The sequence below is a fragment of the Alligator mississippiensis genome, chromosome 6 (genome assembly GCF_030867095.1).
Source record: "Alligator mississippiensis isolate rAllMis1 chromosome 6, rAllMis1, whole genome shotgun sequence".
Classification (NCBI taxonomy): domain Eukaryota; kingdom Metazoa; phylum Chordata; order Crocodylia; family Alligatoridae; genus Alligator; species Alligator mississippiensis.
This window is the reverse complement of record NC_081829.1, coordinates 31,154,284-31,172,775: the sequence shown is the minus strand read 5'-3', so window position 1 is coordinate 31,172,775 and position 18,492 is coordinate 31,154,284. Positions and strand designations below refer to the sequence as shown.

The window sequence follows — 18,492 nt, the reverse complement described above, 5'->3', positions numbered from 1 at the left end:
AACTGTTTTCATTCTCGCTCATCAGCTGAACTGCCAGCTAAGGTAGAGTTCCAGAATCTTTATTGGTGTCTGTGTATGAGGCAGAAGGAACTCTAATTACTTTTCAGGCTGAATTTGCAGTGTAGTCATTTAGGATAGGGGTTGAAGTGGAGGATGTGGAAGAAATGTGCCCTTTACGGGCAACTTAGCAAATTCGATAGGAAACTAAGCAGTGTCAAAAAGAAAGCAGAGAGTTCCATAAGCTCTGTTCATTGCCTACAGGTTTGATCAATTTTAGGAGACCTAGGAGAAAGATCACATGAGCAACTGTCAAAAGTTTCATTGTGAAACCAGAAAATTCAGTCTTGGAAAAATATTGTGGCTATCTAGTCAAAAAGTAAAGAATTCAGTTTAGAGTTGATTTAAGAGCTTATAGGCTGAAAGCACGTTAAGACAAAATTCTGCTAGTAAGCGTTGGTAAACCAGAAATTATCAGTATTTCACATGATCTCAGGTTTTCCAAGTGTTTTTTCCCCCAAGTTATCTTACAGTAAGTCTGTTTTGCTAGTGCATGCTTCAGTTTCATGGTGCATAGTCAACTGCTAGCCAAGATAGGTAATTTTATTGGATTTTTTTTCCCTCCTGTTTCCTCCTCCCCCCCCCCCCAGTCTACTCTGGGTAGACTTAATTTCTACCCTTTTAAGATTTCTTGATTGACATACATTTTGTGCACTTCATTGGTAGGGGTGTGTGAAGCAGCCACTATGAGATTCAGATTCGGCCCAAATTGGGGACAGTCATTCGCTTCGTTGATTTGGATCACTGTCCTTGATTCAGTTAATCAATGCTGATTTGAAGAATCAGTGATTTGGACATAGACACAGCTTTAAATGTTTTTTCTACATACCTCGAGGTACCAGGCATGGCTCATGAACGGTTCGATGGTGGGGTGGGGTGGATGGAGCATCCCACAAGAGCGTGGGGGGCTCTTCCATGTGTTCGGCAGCTAACCCGGAAGTGGACCAGAAGTAGGTCTGCTTTCAGGGAGTGCGCAGGGGCCCCTCACAAACTCCCCTCCTGCCCACTCCCCCCCCCCCCCCCGGCTTGGCAATCAGCTGCAGGGGACCCCGGGTACCCCCCAGACCCAGGAGGTACCAGTCACTGAGCTGGGGTGACACGGGGGCCCCTGCGCACTCTCCAGCAGACCCGGAAGTGGACTGGAAGTGCTTCTAGTCCACTTCCGGGTCTGCTGGAGAGTGCACTGGGGAGCCCCCCGTGCTTCTGTGGGACACTCCATGCACCCCAGCATCACAGCATTCATGATTTGCCTGATACCTAGAGGTATGTAGAAAAAATACTTAAAGCTGTGTCAGTGTCCAACTTGCCTAATCTTTCCAAATCAATTCAGAGTGTTCCGGTTCAATTCTGAGAGATTAAAGGGTCCTCTGATTTGATTCGGAGATTCAGCCACCAAATCAAGCTTAATCTCCACCAAATCAAATCAGGGACTGAAGCTTTGCACAGCCCTACTTATTGGCCATTAGTAGAGTTTATATCTATTAAAAATGAATTGGGAATATATTTTTAAGTAAAATTATGGGCTGATACATACAATTAAACTTGAGTCTGACCTCTGTTGTCATTCATTTATAATAGTTTAAAATAAGATCATAACACTTAGATATAGCAGCATGAGTTTAAAATAAGTGGATAAAATGTCAGATGTATTAAGTAGATACCTATATGAATTCATTGAAAAAAACAGTGCTAACAGGATAACCCAGCAAAATAAGAATGAACTATGATTGTAGTAGAGGTGACAGGTTTATTCTGTAATAATGCTGTTGTCCATAGGAGAAGTACCCTAAATCTGAAATATAAGTAAATCAGAATTTCTGTTAATGAAAGCAGAGTCTCCTTAGAGTGGTTATATTGCTTTGCAGTAAGTACTCTACTACTTCTTCGTAGCTTGTATAAATTCTAGCTTGAGACTGGCAATGGTTTCAATTCCCTGCTTTGCCATAAGCTGCCTCTGTGACCTTGGATGAGTCATTTGAGTATGTCTACACTGCATTACTCAGGCCAGCTTTAAACTACTAGCTGGCATGACGTGGTGCACTATAACAGCTTCATTCCTGCCAGTATCTGAGTTACCCAGATTAAAGGTGGCTAGGTTATGTCTACATATCTGGCCTTTCTTATGTCTACACCTTCTTACATCCCTGTAATCTTTCCTCCTATTTTTTTATAGTGAAGATAATAGTACTTCCCTGTTTTATGAGGGTTTGCGAGATTAAAATTGTAACATTAACAGTCTGTTTTATTTTAAGCCTTTCCCATCCATTTTGAGTTTGCCTTGTTCTTTGTTTCATTAACATTTAGAATATGTAATCTTGTACCCTGGTTTATATAGAGCCCTCTAGCAGGATGTTTTCTTATCCAGGTGTTTCAGTCCAAAGTTCACTTCTCCCTGTCAGTCCATGATAGCCTAGAATTGTCAGCCTTTATGGTTCTTCTCAGTTTTTCTAGAGCAGAAACTAGACCCTCGAGAATTTGCAATTGTTTTAAAGTATATTTTTAAAATTTCATTCATGTTTAAAGAGATTTGTGAACCTTACACTATAAAAAAATCTGTGTGTGTACAGATTCCACATTTTATATGCTGCTTAATTTCCTGTATAAATTCTGATGTTCTGGATATCTTTAATATTATACATATACTATATAGAGAAATTAATATCTCAGAAGAGAATTACAGGGATTTTTTCTTCTTGTTTTTTTGCTGTTACCATGCATTGACAAAGGGTCAGTTCATGCATAATTTATATTTGCCACTCACTGTTTAAAAGCCACAGTATTTATAACAATCTCAAGCTTTGGGGTGCTTTTTACTAACTATAACTGAATGGTCATTTTACAGTTCCTTGATTACTCTGTTGATTGAAATCTGTTTTTATTTTCTCCTTCCATGGCAGACCCAGCCCTAAACCAAATCACGATTATGAAAGATTGAAAATACAGTGCATGAAGGCCATGTCAGATTTGCAGTCTCTACAGAATCAACATACCAAGACGCTAAAAAGATGTGAAGAAGCTGCCAAAGAGGCAGATTTTTATCAGTAAGTAACATGCAATAAAGGTATGGAGAGCCAGCAATCTCAAATCATGTAACTGCATGGGACATGAGGTAGTTGGATCTCTGCTTCATTATCAGATAAGAAGCTACCCTGAATTTCAGGGCTGTTAATAGCCATTTATGAACATTTGGACTGATGCTCCAGATTTTGCTCCTTGAGGCTTGGGATCAGAAGTTACACAAACTGGTACAAGTGATCAGAAACCGGTTCAAATCTGTAGCACAACAGAAGTTTAGTGCACTTAAACCTCTTTCAAATGGCCAAAGCTGGTTTAAGATAAACGTGGTTGAATGTACATCAGCCTGAACTGATTTAGGTCAAATTGGTTTATAGAACTTCTGTCCCAGACCCCCTCCCGGTTCAAGTTAACTCAGTCCCTCAGCATCGCAGGATGCTTGGAGCCCTGGGCAGTGCTGTCTGTTCTAGCATAGCAGGGTTGGGGATCGCTGCTCCAGCTGGCTGAGAAAGGGGTGGGGATTGGAACTTGGCTCTGGACCCCAGGCAGGGGACAGCCCTCCAAGTTTTTGCTCTGTTCTGCACTGGAACAGAGAGCCAGGGGGTGTGGCCAGGTCCTGGCCTGGGGCCAGCATACTGGGGGGAAGGGGGTTTAAACCCTTTCCCTGGCCTGCACAGGACCCCAGCTGGGGGTGGTGGAGCAGCCCCTGCCAGGCTTTTCCCAGTTCAAGTGTAGGTGGGTGTATGGTCAGGCCCCAGCCCAGCTCCACAAGCTGAGGTGGGAGGCAGGTTAAAACCCCTCTCTGCCCTACACCAGACCCCAGCTGTGGTCTGTCTGGCTCTGGGGAGGCAATCTCTCTCAGGCTTTTTCCTGCTCTCCACCTGAGCGGAGATCATCATCATCATTCCCCCCCCCCCACCCCCCCGGCTCCTCGCCTCAGCGTGCCAGCCCCTGGCTGGGGGCAGTGCAGGCCAGGGTGAGGATTTATTACCCTCCCCTTCTTCCCCCATCATACTCAGCAGGCCAGCTAGGGCCTGGCCATGTCCCTGCCTCTGCTTGAGCTGGGGGGGTGAGGAAGCTTTGGAGGGCTTCTCTCTCAGCTTCCCTTCCTTCCCTTTGGCAATGGCTGGGAGGTGTGCTGTAGTGCCCCACAGCTTGTGGCCTGAGCTGCTACAAGCATGTGGCTGCATTTCTGGAATCAAAAGTGCATATGTATTCATTTGCTTCTTGGTTCAATCTAGGCAGTTTAGACTAACCTACAAAGATTGAATCGATTCAGCCTCAGGTTTTTTGACTGTGTGTACTTAGCTTGAAAGTTGGCTGCTTTGTTAGAGCTCAGCAAGTCAACTGCATGTCTCATGTATAAAGTTCTTTAACAAGTCTTCCTGAGGAAGGATGGACATGGCTGGGTTTGGATACATTACTTGCATAAAGATGCACTGCACTTGTGTGCTTTTATCAGTATGTGGTCCTGACCTATGAACTGAGTGTATCAACTTTGTATGCTTAATCAAAGCTTCTGAAATTTAACGCTTCCCTGATCTTGAGACAGTTTTTATCCAACTGGATCTAGACCTGTATTTTTTTTTAAAGGCAATTTTGGATGCCTGTGTAAAAAGAACTCATGGCCATCCTAGGAGCTGTTGTTACATGCAGAAAAATCCAGTAAGTCAGGGTTTGCCAACCTACAGCACACATGGTACAAGTGGCACAGGAAGTCTCGGCACATGGCATATCGGGAAGGGACAGGCAGCACAGAGGCAGATAGAGCAGGAAACAGAAAACAGAACAGCAGTTTGGGCAGGAGATGCAGGCAAGGTGCAGAAAGCAAAGCAACAGGTCGGACAGGGAGCACAGAGCAAGAAGCGGCAAACTGTATGGGAAGCAGATCACTGGTACCTAGGGATGGTGTGGAGCTTAATTTGTGGCATGCCTGCAAAAGAGGTTGGCCCATGTAGTAGGCCATGCTTTTCAACTTTCATACTTTTTTGTGTGTTTATTCTCTTCTGTCTTCTAGAACCCTTTCCCAAAGAATTTGCAGTCTATGTAACATCTGAAAAACAGATTATACCAAGTGTAAAAATAACCTAAGTTTAATATGATCTACCAAAGGCTTAAGTTTTGGAACAAGTTGTTGCTGTATTCTTAATGATTTGTTAGTCCTTCAATGGGTGTAGGAAATGTAGCTAACTTTTTTTTTACAGAGGGAGGAGAGTGCCTAAAGAGCTAAAACCAGTTTCACAGGGTTTTTCTTATTGTAAATTGATTCCACTCAGAAAAAAGAGAAACCACAGGCAGCAGTTTTATTATAGTGATTTTTCTTAAGCAGTAAAACCTGACTGTATCCCATTGTAAATCGTTAATTAGAAGTTTAACCCCATTTAATAATACCGTCTTGCTCTTCACCAAAAGCAATCGGCTCTAATGTTGGACAGTGAAACTGAATTACAATTTGGATGTGATTTTTTTTACTTTTAATTTTTAAATGAGAGTGTATTACTGTCACCTATTAAAAGCTATAATCCAGGTTTGCTAAGTTTGCTGGTAGCTTTATGTGCTTAGACTTTTTTTTTAAATGAACGCTTAAAGTGTCTTGTTTTTCTCTTTAACTATTAGGCAGACAGGGAGAGGAGGGGAGTCAGGGGTAGGGAGTGTCAAGAGCAAGTATCAGCAAATATATGGGATTTATTTTGAGTCCAAGATATTTTAACACTTGGAAATTTACTTTGGTGTCCGTTTAGTTGCTTGATCGTTGAAAAGATTGGTTGAAGAAATCCTTGTTGTGCATAAATCTAGAACCTCTCTTGATGTAGAGGGTTCCAGATACTTCACCTCCAGAAGGTTTTCATTATTCTGCTAGTCTTCAGTAGGATTTAGTGAAGTTGTGATACTTGAAATATTCAAATATAAAGAAATACTTAATTAATTTAATTGTACCTGCATCTTTAATAATAAACTTTTCCTTGGTTTGAAATGATTTAGTGCACTAGCATGAGGAGGACTCCCTTGACATTTTTTTTTATTTAAGTGCTGTTTATCTGTGTTATTGGCAGTACATTGCATAGTCGACTGCTGAGTGACCAGTCACAGCTGAAAGAGGACATGGATACCTTGAAGAGGAAGAACACACAGTTAGTACGAGAGCATAACCATCTCCAGCAATCATGTGAGGAAATGAAGAGACTTCATGATGAGGATCAAAAAGAGATAACGGACCTACGTAGCCAACAACAGCAGGTAGCCTGCAGTTTGTGTCATAAACAGTAGGAGAGTTTTCAGGCAACTCCAGCCTTATGCAACTGAGCTACTACTTATATACCATATGTACCCAAATCGAAGACAACTTCAATTTAAGATGCTCCTCCCCCCAGTTAGATTCTATGCATGAAAAATTATAAATTTGTTATAAATGTCCATGTATAGATGGTAATTAATAGAAAATAATCTATCTTTATGCCGGGGGGGGGGAAGGAGGAGGGGCCAGGCCCCTGCCCCTTGTCCCCCTTTGCCTATCCCCTCCATGCCTGGGCCCCCTGTAACTACCACCCTACATTGTGTTCCTACATGTCTATGCCTGCTCCCTCTGCAGCCTGCCTCCCATGACTGCCTCCACTCCCTCCCTCTCCCCATACTCTTTACCTTCTGCTGCAGCTCTGCTCCTCCAAACCAGTTGGCAGTAGCACAGTCCTGACCCAGGCAGCCCAGCTAGGTCTGGTCAGTGCTGGAGGGACTGCAGCTAGAGCAAAAGGTAAGGTGGGGAGGGTAGCAGGGGATGGGAGCAGGCACAAGCATGGAGGGGGGGGAGCAGGTTGCAGTTCCCCCTCCTACCCTGTGGTCTCCACCTGTGCTTCCCCTGGCTGGGTGGCCCTCCCTCGCCAAAGTTGACATTCCTGCCAGGGACAGGTGGTAGCTTAGTGTCGGCTTCAGTCCCAAGCCTGGAAGCCAAAGCCAGAGCTGAGTGACCTCCTGCCCTGGGCTTGTCCTCAAATGTAAGACTAGGCTTTTTTCAACCCAGCCTACCCCCCCTCCCCCCCCAGCTGATAACACAAATTTTTGATAATGAAATGCACATAGCTGCCATTTAATTTGACAAAAGTATGATATTTTAGAGTCATAAAGATATATGACTTTTAGGTTGTCTCTCAGTGACTCCAGATAATTTTTACTTTTAGAAGTAAAAAGGATTTTTTTTAGCTAACTATCCATTCTTGCAGACTTGATGTAGGATATGAAGTCTCTCTCAGAACCTGACAAAGAGAGAGTTGCCTTTGTTCTGTCTTACCATTCCCCAAAAGAACATGAAGGGCACTACCTAATCTACCATGGTGGTCTCCATTGGTAATTGACTGGGAGGCTTTGAGTAAACAAGGGAGTTAAGATGCAGAAGTTTGCAAGTGGGAGAGGAAGTCGATTGTAATTATATATGAATTATTCTGGGAAAAGAGAGACCAGCATGTGACTGACTGAAGCTAGGAAAAGGTTAATGGAGAGCATATGGGGTTAAGAGACAGAAATCTGCATGGAAAGGAACTAAAACATTCAGCAATCCAGGAAAAATATTAATGGGAACTCTTTGGGGGAAAAATGGGGGAAAGGACTCATCCAGATACACTTTGAGAGGCAACAGTTATGGGATAGCCAAGAAAGAGTTTTGTACTGAATTACATACTCCGTAGCATCAAAGTTTTTAATAGAGACCTAAGACAAGTAACAGCACTACTACTGCCTACTGCCAGAATAACAGTAAACCAAAACACATCTGCACTGATATTGTAATGCTGGGCAGATATGTTAATATTTAACTGTTCATTATTTATTTATTTTTATTGAACATCATTAAATTGATAGTTAGAAGAGTGAGTTTATATTTGTCTTGTGAAAAATAAAACTCTTTGCTCAGAGCTTGTCTTCTATTAACCTGAATAAAAATTGTTTTGTTATGTTAAGTCTAATTTAAGGCGTATAAAAAAAAAATAAAGCTTTTCTCCCTACATCTTAGGACTTTTCTAGGGACAAAATTTGCTTTGGGCATGCAAAAGTCCAGACTATATTTATATTTGGAAAGAATCTCAAAAAATGAGTGACAGTTTTTCTTTATTCTAGTGATGCCTTAAAGGTTAGGGGAATGATTGAACAAAGTTTGGTTATTTACGTTCACAGACACTATTCAGTTAGAACAATGCTATGGGTTGATTAATGCTTTTAAACTTCAAACCAAAAAAAAGAGCTTTTCAGGAATAAAAGAATGGACTTTCTAAACTGTATGTAACAATTAAGCTGCCTCAACACCAAAGGGATTTTTATAGTAGTAAAGTTCACACACTTTGGAGAAAAATAGGCAAGAGAGATTGCGGGGGGGCAACCTGGAAATGGCATTGAGTCCATGGTTCATGTGCAGAAATGTTTGATTATTTAGGTAGAATGGTTACTGTAACATGTAGAACAGTTAAATAGCATGTCTTGCTTAACTCTAGGATGACTCACGAGACAAACTTTCAAGTCAAATGTTAGGTTTCAGAAACAGTCTGTGCAAACAAAAATAATTGCCAAGCTTGAAGAGTAAAGGTCAAAATAGGCAATAGAAACATAGGTGTGGTTTAGTTTTGTTTTTCCTTTGTATTTCATCTTGCTCCATTCATATGGCATCCTGTTAACTTGAATGGCATTTACTATGGATTGTACTAGGGGTTGGTTCACTAGAAATCTGAATCTATGGGGGGCTTGAGATGGCTACCTGAAGCTAGACTTCCACTGAAGAGATGGCATAATCCACAGACATTGCTGATGTACCTGACCCCCTTTAATTCCCCAAAAAAACATTTTCCCTGCTTTTAGACTACATACCCCATGTAAAGGTATCTAATTGAAAAGCTGCTTCCCCAGGAGAAACTTGCTTGAAGATCCTCATTCAGAACAGTTCACAGCATCTGCAGTCAAAGGAGGCTCCTATAGGGTTGAACAGTACAGGCAGAGCAGAGAAGGAGAAAGACAAAACAAACAGCCCCTTTGATCAGAGAGGACTTTGCTGAGTTTAGTCTCAGAAATCAGAGCTTTAAAATCTTCTGTGGAGGCATAGTTTGGCAAGATCAAAGTGAAGAGAAAAGTTGGGGCCAGGGTCATAGACCTGGATATAAAGGTGGAGGGAAACCTGCAGTTAACAGTAAATCTTTTAAATAAAATTAGGATGATTTGGTGGGGAAGGGGGAGAAAAAAAAAAAAGGAGCTTGCAGAGAAAATTGAGATTATAGAAAATCATGAAAGAAATAACAAGAATTTAAAGCATGTATTCTTCTCCTTCCTACAACTGAAAACAAAGTCAACAGTCCTTGCAGACAGAACACACAGAGGTCTCTATACTCGGACCCCCAATTTAAACAAACCAAGATATATAATACTAGCTCATTTACTAGTTTTGAATGATGTACAGCAAAGCACAGAATTCTGAAGGTGGTTAGCGAGATGTCTGTTCCTACTTTGGGAGAATATAAAATACAACTGTTTAAAGAATTGTCACAGGCAACGCTAAAGAGAAGCAAGGAACTGAGTGAAGAATTACAGCATCTCTCAGGCAAGCTAATATAAGATACAGATGTAATATGTTTAAAAGGAAAATCCCATCTCAAGAACAGCAGTAGCTCATAAAGGAATAAAAAAAATCTTAAAATCCTTGAGAAACTAATTTAGTAGAAAGCACCCCAGAATCTCGACCTGAGACCAACACAGAAAACGAGAAGCAACCCCATAATACTGAATGGCAAACTGTTAAGCTAAGAAGAAAGAAACTATCAAAGTACAAGAACAATGAGAATAGAAGAAATCACAATGTTGGGGGTATTAAAGAGGATATGAATGGGACTGAATAATAGTATGAGGGAGAAGAAAAGAAAAATAGAAGAAAGAATATCAAAGGGGGTAACCCCCCACCCCCAGCAATGTTGGGAACCAAAATAAATAAGAAAAGGGGGAAGTAAAGACTCATTTCAAATCTAAAAGCAAAGGGTGAGGGGTTGGGGGAGGAGTATAAATATAATATAATGGGGGGAAGGGGTGAGCCTGAAATATGGCTCTGACAACTCCCTCCAGAAAACAGTATCTGACAAGCTACATATACTGCCATGTCATCCTAGAGTAGGAGTTAGGAACCTCCTAGGAAAGGAGTTAAGTATTCAGGTGTGGTGGGATTAAAAATTCTTTTGCATCTGAGGGCTAGGGTGAATATCCACATTTCATGAAAGGGGTGAAGGATACAAAAATAAGCATCCTTTGGAAATTCAAAAGGGAGGAAAATTGGCTTGGGCGAATGAGGTTGGGGAGAACAGGGAGGGTCTGAAAATAAGGATTGTTTAGGAATCCAACTGGGAGGAAACTGGATGGGATAAATAATGGTGGGGAACATTGGAAGCTGTAGTAAGTAAAGTTAATTTTAGGGTGTGAATATATATTAAACAGTACATGCAGACCAGAACAGTATTATAGATATATTAAGTAGACTAAACATGGTGTAGATATTATTTTTCTGGCTATATGATATAAAGAAGTGAGGCACTTCCAGCTAACATTGATGGGATAGATGGAAAAGGATACATAATAATACATAGGAATTGCATAAATTATTACATTTACAAAGGAAATAAAATACAGTAATTTAGAATAGGAATAGGAATTACTGTATTTTATTTCCTTTGTAAATGTAATAATTTATGCAATTCCTATGTATTATTACTGTAGCGTTAGAGTGCTCTTTCTATCATTTCCTAAATAAAAAGGAAGAGGGAAAAGAAAAGAAATCTGGGTTTACATCAGGAATCAGTGGTGCTGCTGTAAGTTTAGGCAATCTACGTAATCAGGCTTATTACCTACTGTAGAAGGGCCCATGGTCTTAATGTTAGTCCTTTAATTTGAGATTGCTCTATGCAACACTGGAGTTATCATTAAATGATTTTTGTAAAGTAATTCAATCCTAGGAAACTTCATGATTACTTTTTTAAAAACAAAATTTTGTCTTTTATCCTTCATGGGAAACCACTATGGCTTCTTTTGGCATGGCAAACTGAATTGTGTTGTCTTGAGGAGATGTCATCAAGATTCTTGACTTGGCTTTGTCAGTTCTCATCCAGATTAATGACGTTCTATTTTTGTTGACCTATGACGTGTCACTCTGTCATCAGACTGTAGCAAAACGGCTTCCCAACTGCGAGAGGAACAGACACTTTGTGTCAGATTACTCCTAGCATGGGATAGCCATTATTGTGCTCTGCAACAGCAGACTGGCTTACATTTCTGCTGCTCACGTGTGATGCTTTCTGTTGTCGTGGGTGTCCCCTTTATTCCAGCTGAGACTATTTATTCCTCCTTATAGTAAGGTTTTGGGTAGAAGATCTTCCATTTTGCTGTGCTTTCTGTATGTGAGATTTTCTTTTCCTCTCCCTTCCAAGCCCCAATGTGTGCTTTAGTGTCTTTATTTTAAATGTACTAAAACTCCTGGCATCTTTGGCCTTGTCTCCATACTTTGTTAGGTGCATCAGATAATTGTATAAGATGTTCTCAACAAGAAAGGGTATCTTATCTTTTAGGCTGTGGGAAAATTTTTGTTTCTCCCTGGGAGTGTCAAATATTTAGCCCCAAGTACTGTTTGTTTTATTTTTTTAGGTAGTTTCAGTGATGGTTAAGGCCCTAGTCCAGGAAGGGCTCTTAAGCATGTGCTTGACATGAAAACCACAGAGTTCCAGAATTATAAAAACAAAACCAGCCAACCAACCAACCAAAAAGAAACCCCAACAACCTTTTTTGAATAGGGATAGATACAAACATGCTTAAACGATTTCCAATATATGGAGCCATATAAGGCTATGGAGCCTAGGGCTCAGTTCAGTAAGGCAGTTATGTTGGCTAACTGAAAACACATACCTATCTTAAATATCTTGCTAAGATGCCTAAACTAGAAGCTTTTTAACGTCCATTTGCCAGCTTCACTGAAAGTCAAACAGCTCAGTTTTGACACCTAGATGTTTTTGGCCATGTAGGTTAGTTAAAAGGGACTCTCTTTCTCTTGTGGGGATACGTGATGCTAAAGGTCAGCTGTTACCTGCAGTCTGTGGGCAACTGGTGGTCTGCTGAGAGCTGGCAGTCTCATACTAGGTGAAGCTAATTCTTCAAGCATCCAGACTTTTCATTGCTCAGTTGCTTGAAGCTCAAGCACCAGGAAACTGGGAGCTAGTAATAATGAGAGTAATAATGATACATGCCAAAGGGAAGTTGGCCAATTCCAAATGCTGTGGTGGTGGTCTGCATAACTGTAAATGAGATGGAAAGTGGTTTACAAGATTTCTCTTTTCTCTTGTGGTACATGAAGTGAAAACAGATATGTATTTTTTGTTTGTTTTAAAATCAATGTGTTGTTTTTTTTAATTTGGTGGAAGCAATCCTTTTGTTCAGGTTGTCTAGAAGTTTTAAATCTATCTGTAGGTTAGGCCAAATTAGATTCATGTCAACATAACATGTTGTTGTCCCTATTAATATTTATTAATGGTTTTCTGAACACATGCGCTAAATGTGTGGATTTTGGATTAAATACCTTTTTATTGTGGATGAATATTCATTTTCGATTCCATATAAATTGTATCTACAGATTAACATTTAATCTCTTCAAATATAAATTGCTGGAGTAACTGCTAGTGTGATTATAAAGATTGGCCATTTTGCTGAATGCTGCTTTGTGGTAATGTTCTAAATTACCGCTACTACATTACCGAGTTAGTCATTGTTTGAAGAGTTGTTTTGTATCAGGAAATTATCCAGTTTGTTCAAAAGCTCCATTAATAAGACTATCGGCACCTTTTAGTTACTTTTTATCCTGATTGTATGTTTATTTTTAATTAAAAGTTACTTTATCGGTTTAAGACAAGCTACTTGTTGGGAGGCTACTCCTATGGGTGCAATATTGCGCACAAATTTACTAATCCAAAGATAAAAATATTTTATGTAGATTCACTTTTATAAGTGGCTATTTCAGTTTAAAGATTTGTTTTTTCTTGAACATTAAGTTTGAGGAGAAAAGTAGTACACAAAAATTAAGTAGTTTAGATATAACCAGGTCTGCTGTGATTTTCATAGTAGTAGTACTAGTTGTAGTAGTAGCAGTTAGGTTTATATCCTGTGGCTTCTGGATCGGCTCAGAGTAGTTTAGAATAAACAACAAATAACCCACTGATCAGGGGAAAAAACCCAAACCAGCCCCCCTCTTTCCCCCAACGACATTCTGAAATTTGAAAACTCCCCCTCTTCCTCCCCTTTCCCATCTCCCTTCACTTTTGCTTCTCTGCCTCTCACCCAGGAGAGAGAACCATCCAGGAAATGTCAGTTGTGCTTCCCAACCCCCATTTGCTTCCAGGTATAAGAAAACTCTTTCCATTTGCTTCCCCCTCCTCTCCCTCTCCTCCCTATCTCTGTCCCACCACTCCCAAGGGAGAAACCTCACAGCTAAAAGCAACTGAAAGAACTTTTTCTCTGATAGTAGGTAAAATGTGTAGATATGTACCTCTTATGGGCAGTATATTTTGTTACCTTTTTATCAAAATCATACTTCATTTCTTTTTTAGGTTATGAAACAAAATGGCTCATCGGAGATACTAAATAAACTCTACGATACAGCAATGGATAAACTGGAGGGTGTAAAGAAGGATTATGATGCATTAAGGAAACGGTACAATGAGAAAATAGCAAGTCACAATACAGACCTTAGCCGTCTAGAACAGGCAGAGGAGGAAAACAGACGCCTTCAGAAGCAGATCGATATGTTAATGAAGCAGAGAGATACAGCAATACATTTCCAGCAACAGTATTCCTCTTCTCTTAGAAGGTAGAGTCAGTTTTTCAGGTATTTCTTATGTAGAGTGTTGGTGACACTAGGTGGCATTTTTACTGGGGCAGGTTCACAGATATTTCAATAACCATGTGTTTATGTACAGTAAATGCATAATAGCCATGCAAAAAAGTCCATATAAAGGGGGACTGGAAAGCATTGTGCAGGGAGAGGTATGTCCTGCACAATCTTTTCAAGGACAATAGTTTTATATCTTAGTCTGAAGGCCTGTATGAACTAGCCTTCAGTTTTATGTAAGAAAACTTAAAATCCTTCTGGGTTTATTTTGCTTTTAGAATCATGCTTGCCTCCTGCCTGTAGTAATGGGATCAAAGGTATATCCTAAGTTTCAAACTTGAAAAAGTGAGAGGTTTATCTGCTAGGTTTAATGAACTTCAGACTTAATGGATGACAAGTCTCTTGTAGCATAAGCAACCTGCCAGGTAGAGTTTCTGTTCTGCTAATGGTGTTTTGGTCAATGAAGAGGACCTCAAGCATAGTGAAAATCTTCATGACCTGTAACGGAATCCAAGGCTGTACTCATCTAGATTAGTGCTGTCCCCTGGCCTCAACATGCATGAGGACACGCTGAACAGGGTGTGCTCTTTGAATCTCCTTCTTTATAGAGAAATATTTGCCTGGTTTTCAGAAGTAGTACCAGTGGTTTGTGCACCAGCACAAAGTGGACACAGGTATTTTTAGCACCATGTTACTGGGCACATCTACACAGGCAATTAATTAATGTGCATATCTTGCTGGAGTTTATTGCTTCTGGGTGCTTCATTTGAACATGCTCCTGGGACTGCAGCACGTTGAACCAGGTCAGCAGCCCAGTATGGCAGGAAGCCTGAAGGATCAACTGCTCCCAGCGCTGCTCAAATTTGGCTTACCAGTCTGGCTTTTCTGAGCAGGGACAGGGACATCCCCCTCACTAGGAATCCGGACGAACCCAGGGAAGGCGCAGCCAGGCCCAGGGTCAGTGAGGACGTAGTCAGGGAACTTCTGGAGGGACTAGAAGTGTTCAAATCAGCAGGTCCAGATTATCTCCACCCCAGAGTGCTGAGGGAACTGGCAGAGGTCATTGTGAGACCCCTGGCGAGGTGCCAGAGGACTGGAAAAGGGCCAATGTGGTCTCCATTTTCAAAAAAGGGAGGAAAGAGGACCCAGGAAACTATAGGCCCATTAGTCTTACCTCGGTCCTGGGAAAGCTCTTTGAGAAAATTATCCAGGAGCACATCTGCAAGGGACCAGCAGAGGAGATTATGCTTAGGGGCAATCAACTTGGGTTCATTAGACGCAGGTCCTGTCAGACCAACGTGGTTGCCTTCTCCGACCAGGTCACAAAAGCCCTGGACGCAGGTGTCACGGTGGACGTCGTCTCTCTGGACTTTAGGAAGGCCTTTGACACTGTCTCCCACCCCATCCTCATTAAAAAAAAAAAAGTTAGGCGACTATAGTGTTGATGCCTACACAGTCAGATGGGTCACAAATTGGCTGGAGGGCCGCACCCAGAGAGTGGTGGATGGGTCGTTTTCGACCTGGAGGGACGTGGGCAGTGGGGTTCCCCAGGGCTCGGTCCTTGGGCCTGCACTGTTCAATATCTTCATCAGCGACTTGGACAAGAGGGTGAAAAGCACCTTGTTCAAGTTCGCAGGTGACACTAAGATTTGGAGAGCAGTGAGCACGCTAGAAGAGAGGGACAGGCTACAACTAGATTTGGACAGGTTACAGAGGTGGGCAGATGAGAATAGGATGGGTTTCAATACGGATAAGTGCAAGGTATTGCACCTGGGGAGGAAGAACCAGTAGCATACCTACAGGCTGGGGAACTCCCTTTTTGTCAGCACAGAAGCAGAAAAGGATCTTGGAGTCACTATTGATTCCAAGATGAACATGGGCCGCCAATGTGGGGACGCGGTCAGGAAGGCCAACTGTACCTTGTCATGCATCCATAGATGCATCACGTGCAGGTCCAAGGAGGTGATCCTCCCCCTGTATGTGACATTGGTCAGGCCCCAGTTGGAGTACTGTGTCCAGTTTTGGGTGCCGCACTTCAGGAGGGATGTGGATAGCGTAAAGAGGGTCCAGAGGAGGGCCACTCGCATGATTAGGGGGCAGCAGGGCAGGCCCTACGAGGAGAGGCTACAGGATCTGAATCTGTTCAGCCTCCACAAGAGAAGGCTGAGAGGGGATCTGGTGGCTGTCTATAAACTGGCCAAGGGGGACCAGCAGGCAGTGGGAGAGTCCCTGTTCCCCTGAGCGCTACTGGGAGTTGCAAGTAATAACTGCCCTACGTTGACTGAGAGTAGGTTCAGGCTAGACATCAGGAGGCACTACTTCACTGTCAGGGTGGCTAGGAGCTGGAATCAACTTCCTAGGGAGGTGGTGCTCGTCCCTACCCTGGAGGTCTTCAAAAGGAGGCTAGACGATCACCTAGCCAGGATCATTTGACCCCAACATTCTTTCCTGCCCATGGCAGGGGGTCAGACTTGACCTGCTTAGGTCCCTTCCGACCCTACCAACTATGAAACCATGCTGCAGAAGGGCTGGCTGGGGTTATGAGGGTGCTTCAGTTTAGGGGGTGCCTGCTGTGGCTAACCCTGAACTGGTGCACCCTCATGCCATAGCCAGCCGTCTACATGTGTATTGCTGCAGAGTAAAAAAAACTCTACCACAGGATAGTACTTGTGTTTACAAGTGCTAACTTGTGGTGGAGTTAATTAGTTTACCCCATCCTAATAGCACTTCATGTGTAGACGCTGGGATGTTTACTGTGGAGCTAATGAAGAAACTCTGTGGAAAATGTGTCATGTAGATATACCCACTTACTCCTGATCTGTTCCTGGCTTCTGTTAAAGCATACATCATTACTGACAAAGGGATACCTAGTATAACTAAGGCGGAGAAGAGGGTCTACAGATGGATGAAGTCTCTATTTTCAGAGATGAGGGCTAGCCACAGTTTGTATAAAGGTCAGAGACAAACATCCAGGATTGACACATACTTTTTCCAAGTACCTCCCATCATCCTGTGAATCTAGGCCTCTTTATCAATGGAGGAAGACGTTTCCTAAGGTCAGAGACAAACATCCAGGATTGACGCATACTTTTTCCAAGTACCTCCCATCATCCTGTGAATCTAGGCCTCTTTATCAATGGAGGAAGACGTTTCCTACATAGATATATTTTTTCAATGTAATTTATGTGGGTGTGACATACCTCAGTTGAAAATTGATGGAGAAAAACATGTCATACTTTTTTACACAGGATAATTGGACTCCTGGAGGTGTGTGAAGTCGTATGAAAGGCATATCTAGTTATTTTGATGCCCCAGGTAGAGTTGAGGGAGACAGAAGGGAAGGGAGGTATTGTGCTAAGCACTAGAGAATGGGGGAGGTGGGGAAATCTCACCTGCTTTGGAACAGTTTCTGCATGCTGGTGGTAGTGGCTGCTGCTGATACTGCTATGACAGTAGCATGGGCTTGGGCAGCTGTAGCTGAAAAATGAGCTTCCTGTACTCCAGCTGCATCAGCCCCCACAGCATGAACACCCCTTCTAAATTGGCTCCCAGAGCTAATGCCCCACTCACCCAGTCCTGGTTATGCTACTGCATAACTTGCTGCGTGTGAGGGATGTTGGAATTAGCAAAGGCATGGAACATTCTTGTTCTAGACCTGTCCTGCAGAACATCCCACACGGAAAAGTAGTAAATGCTATGGCCTATCTTCTACCTAAATTCTATCATCTACCTGCCTGGATATACATAATGTCATGGCATGTGAAATAGGAACATAGAACAGGAAGGGGCCACCTGGGCCATCAAGTATAAGTTCAAAACCACTACTGTACACTGAGTAAAAAGAGATCTTATGAAAAACTGAAGTTTCTTGCAAAGTCTGTTTCAGGCTTAACAGTGAACAAATATGAAGTCGGAGAATATGTTGGGAAGTACAGCCCTGTTCTTTGGAAGTATGTGCAAGCAGATTAATTGGATTGAGTAATTTCTTCTGTTTATTCCTCTTGTGCTTTTTTTTTTTTAGAGCATGTTCATGATTACTGGATGTTGATCCACTGGTTGTTCAGTGGATCAGTCTCAGTTTCTTTTCCTAAAGTCAAAAATACTAGGGGTGCACCATTATATTGGTTGGCTATTGGATCAGCACTGATAACAGGAGAAATGTTATTGGCTTTATTTGGTCATTGTAGCTGATAATTAGCCATGTGCCTGGAGCACCCTGGCAGGTAGTCCAGTCCCCACACCTTTGCCACTGGCTTGAACCCATGGCAGACTACAGGTCCTGGCGAGCAATGGATGGGGCACCAGGGAGTGGTCACAGGGCACCACGCTCAGCATCCAAGGGACTGTTACTGTCTCCTGCTGCTGCCACCATGGCATGCAGAGCAGGGGCCTGAGCACCGGAAATATTGGGCTGTGCTTGGGCAGGGTAAGGTGCAGCATGAGGGAAATCTGGCTCCACTGTGAGCCTTTGCAAAAGTGGTTTCTCCTTGGCATCCACAGGAGCTCGGCTGCACAGTGGCCTGCTTTAGGAAAGCTTGCTT

At 42.2% G+C, this 18,492-nt stretch overlaps 1 protein-coding gene across 1 annotated transcript in view; it reads left to right on the top strand.

Annotated features, from left to right (window-relative positions):
* The window catches only part of DLG5 (discs large MAGUK scaffold protein 5), a 200,535-nt gene that overhangs the window by 118,507 nt on the left and 63,536 nt on the right, over window positions 1-18,492 (top strand). Inside the window, exons 4-6 of the mRNA XM_006269642.4 lie at window positions 2,955-3,098; window positions 6,126-6,309; window positions 13,671-13,930. Coding sequence (XP_006269704.1) covers window positions 2,955-3,098; window positions 6,126-6,309; window positions 13,671-13,930 — 588 coding nt within the window. The remainder of the gene's footprint in view (window positions 1-2,954; window positions 3,099-6,125; window positions 6,310-13,670; window positions 13,931-18,492) is intronic.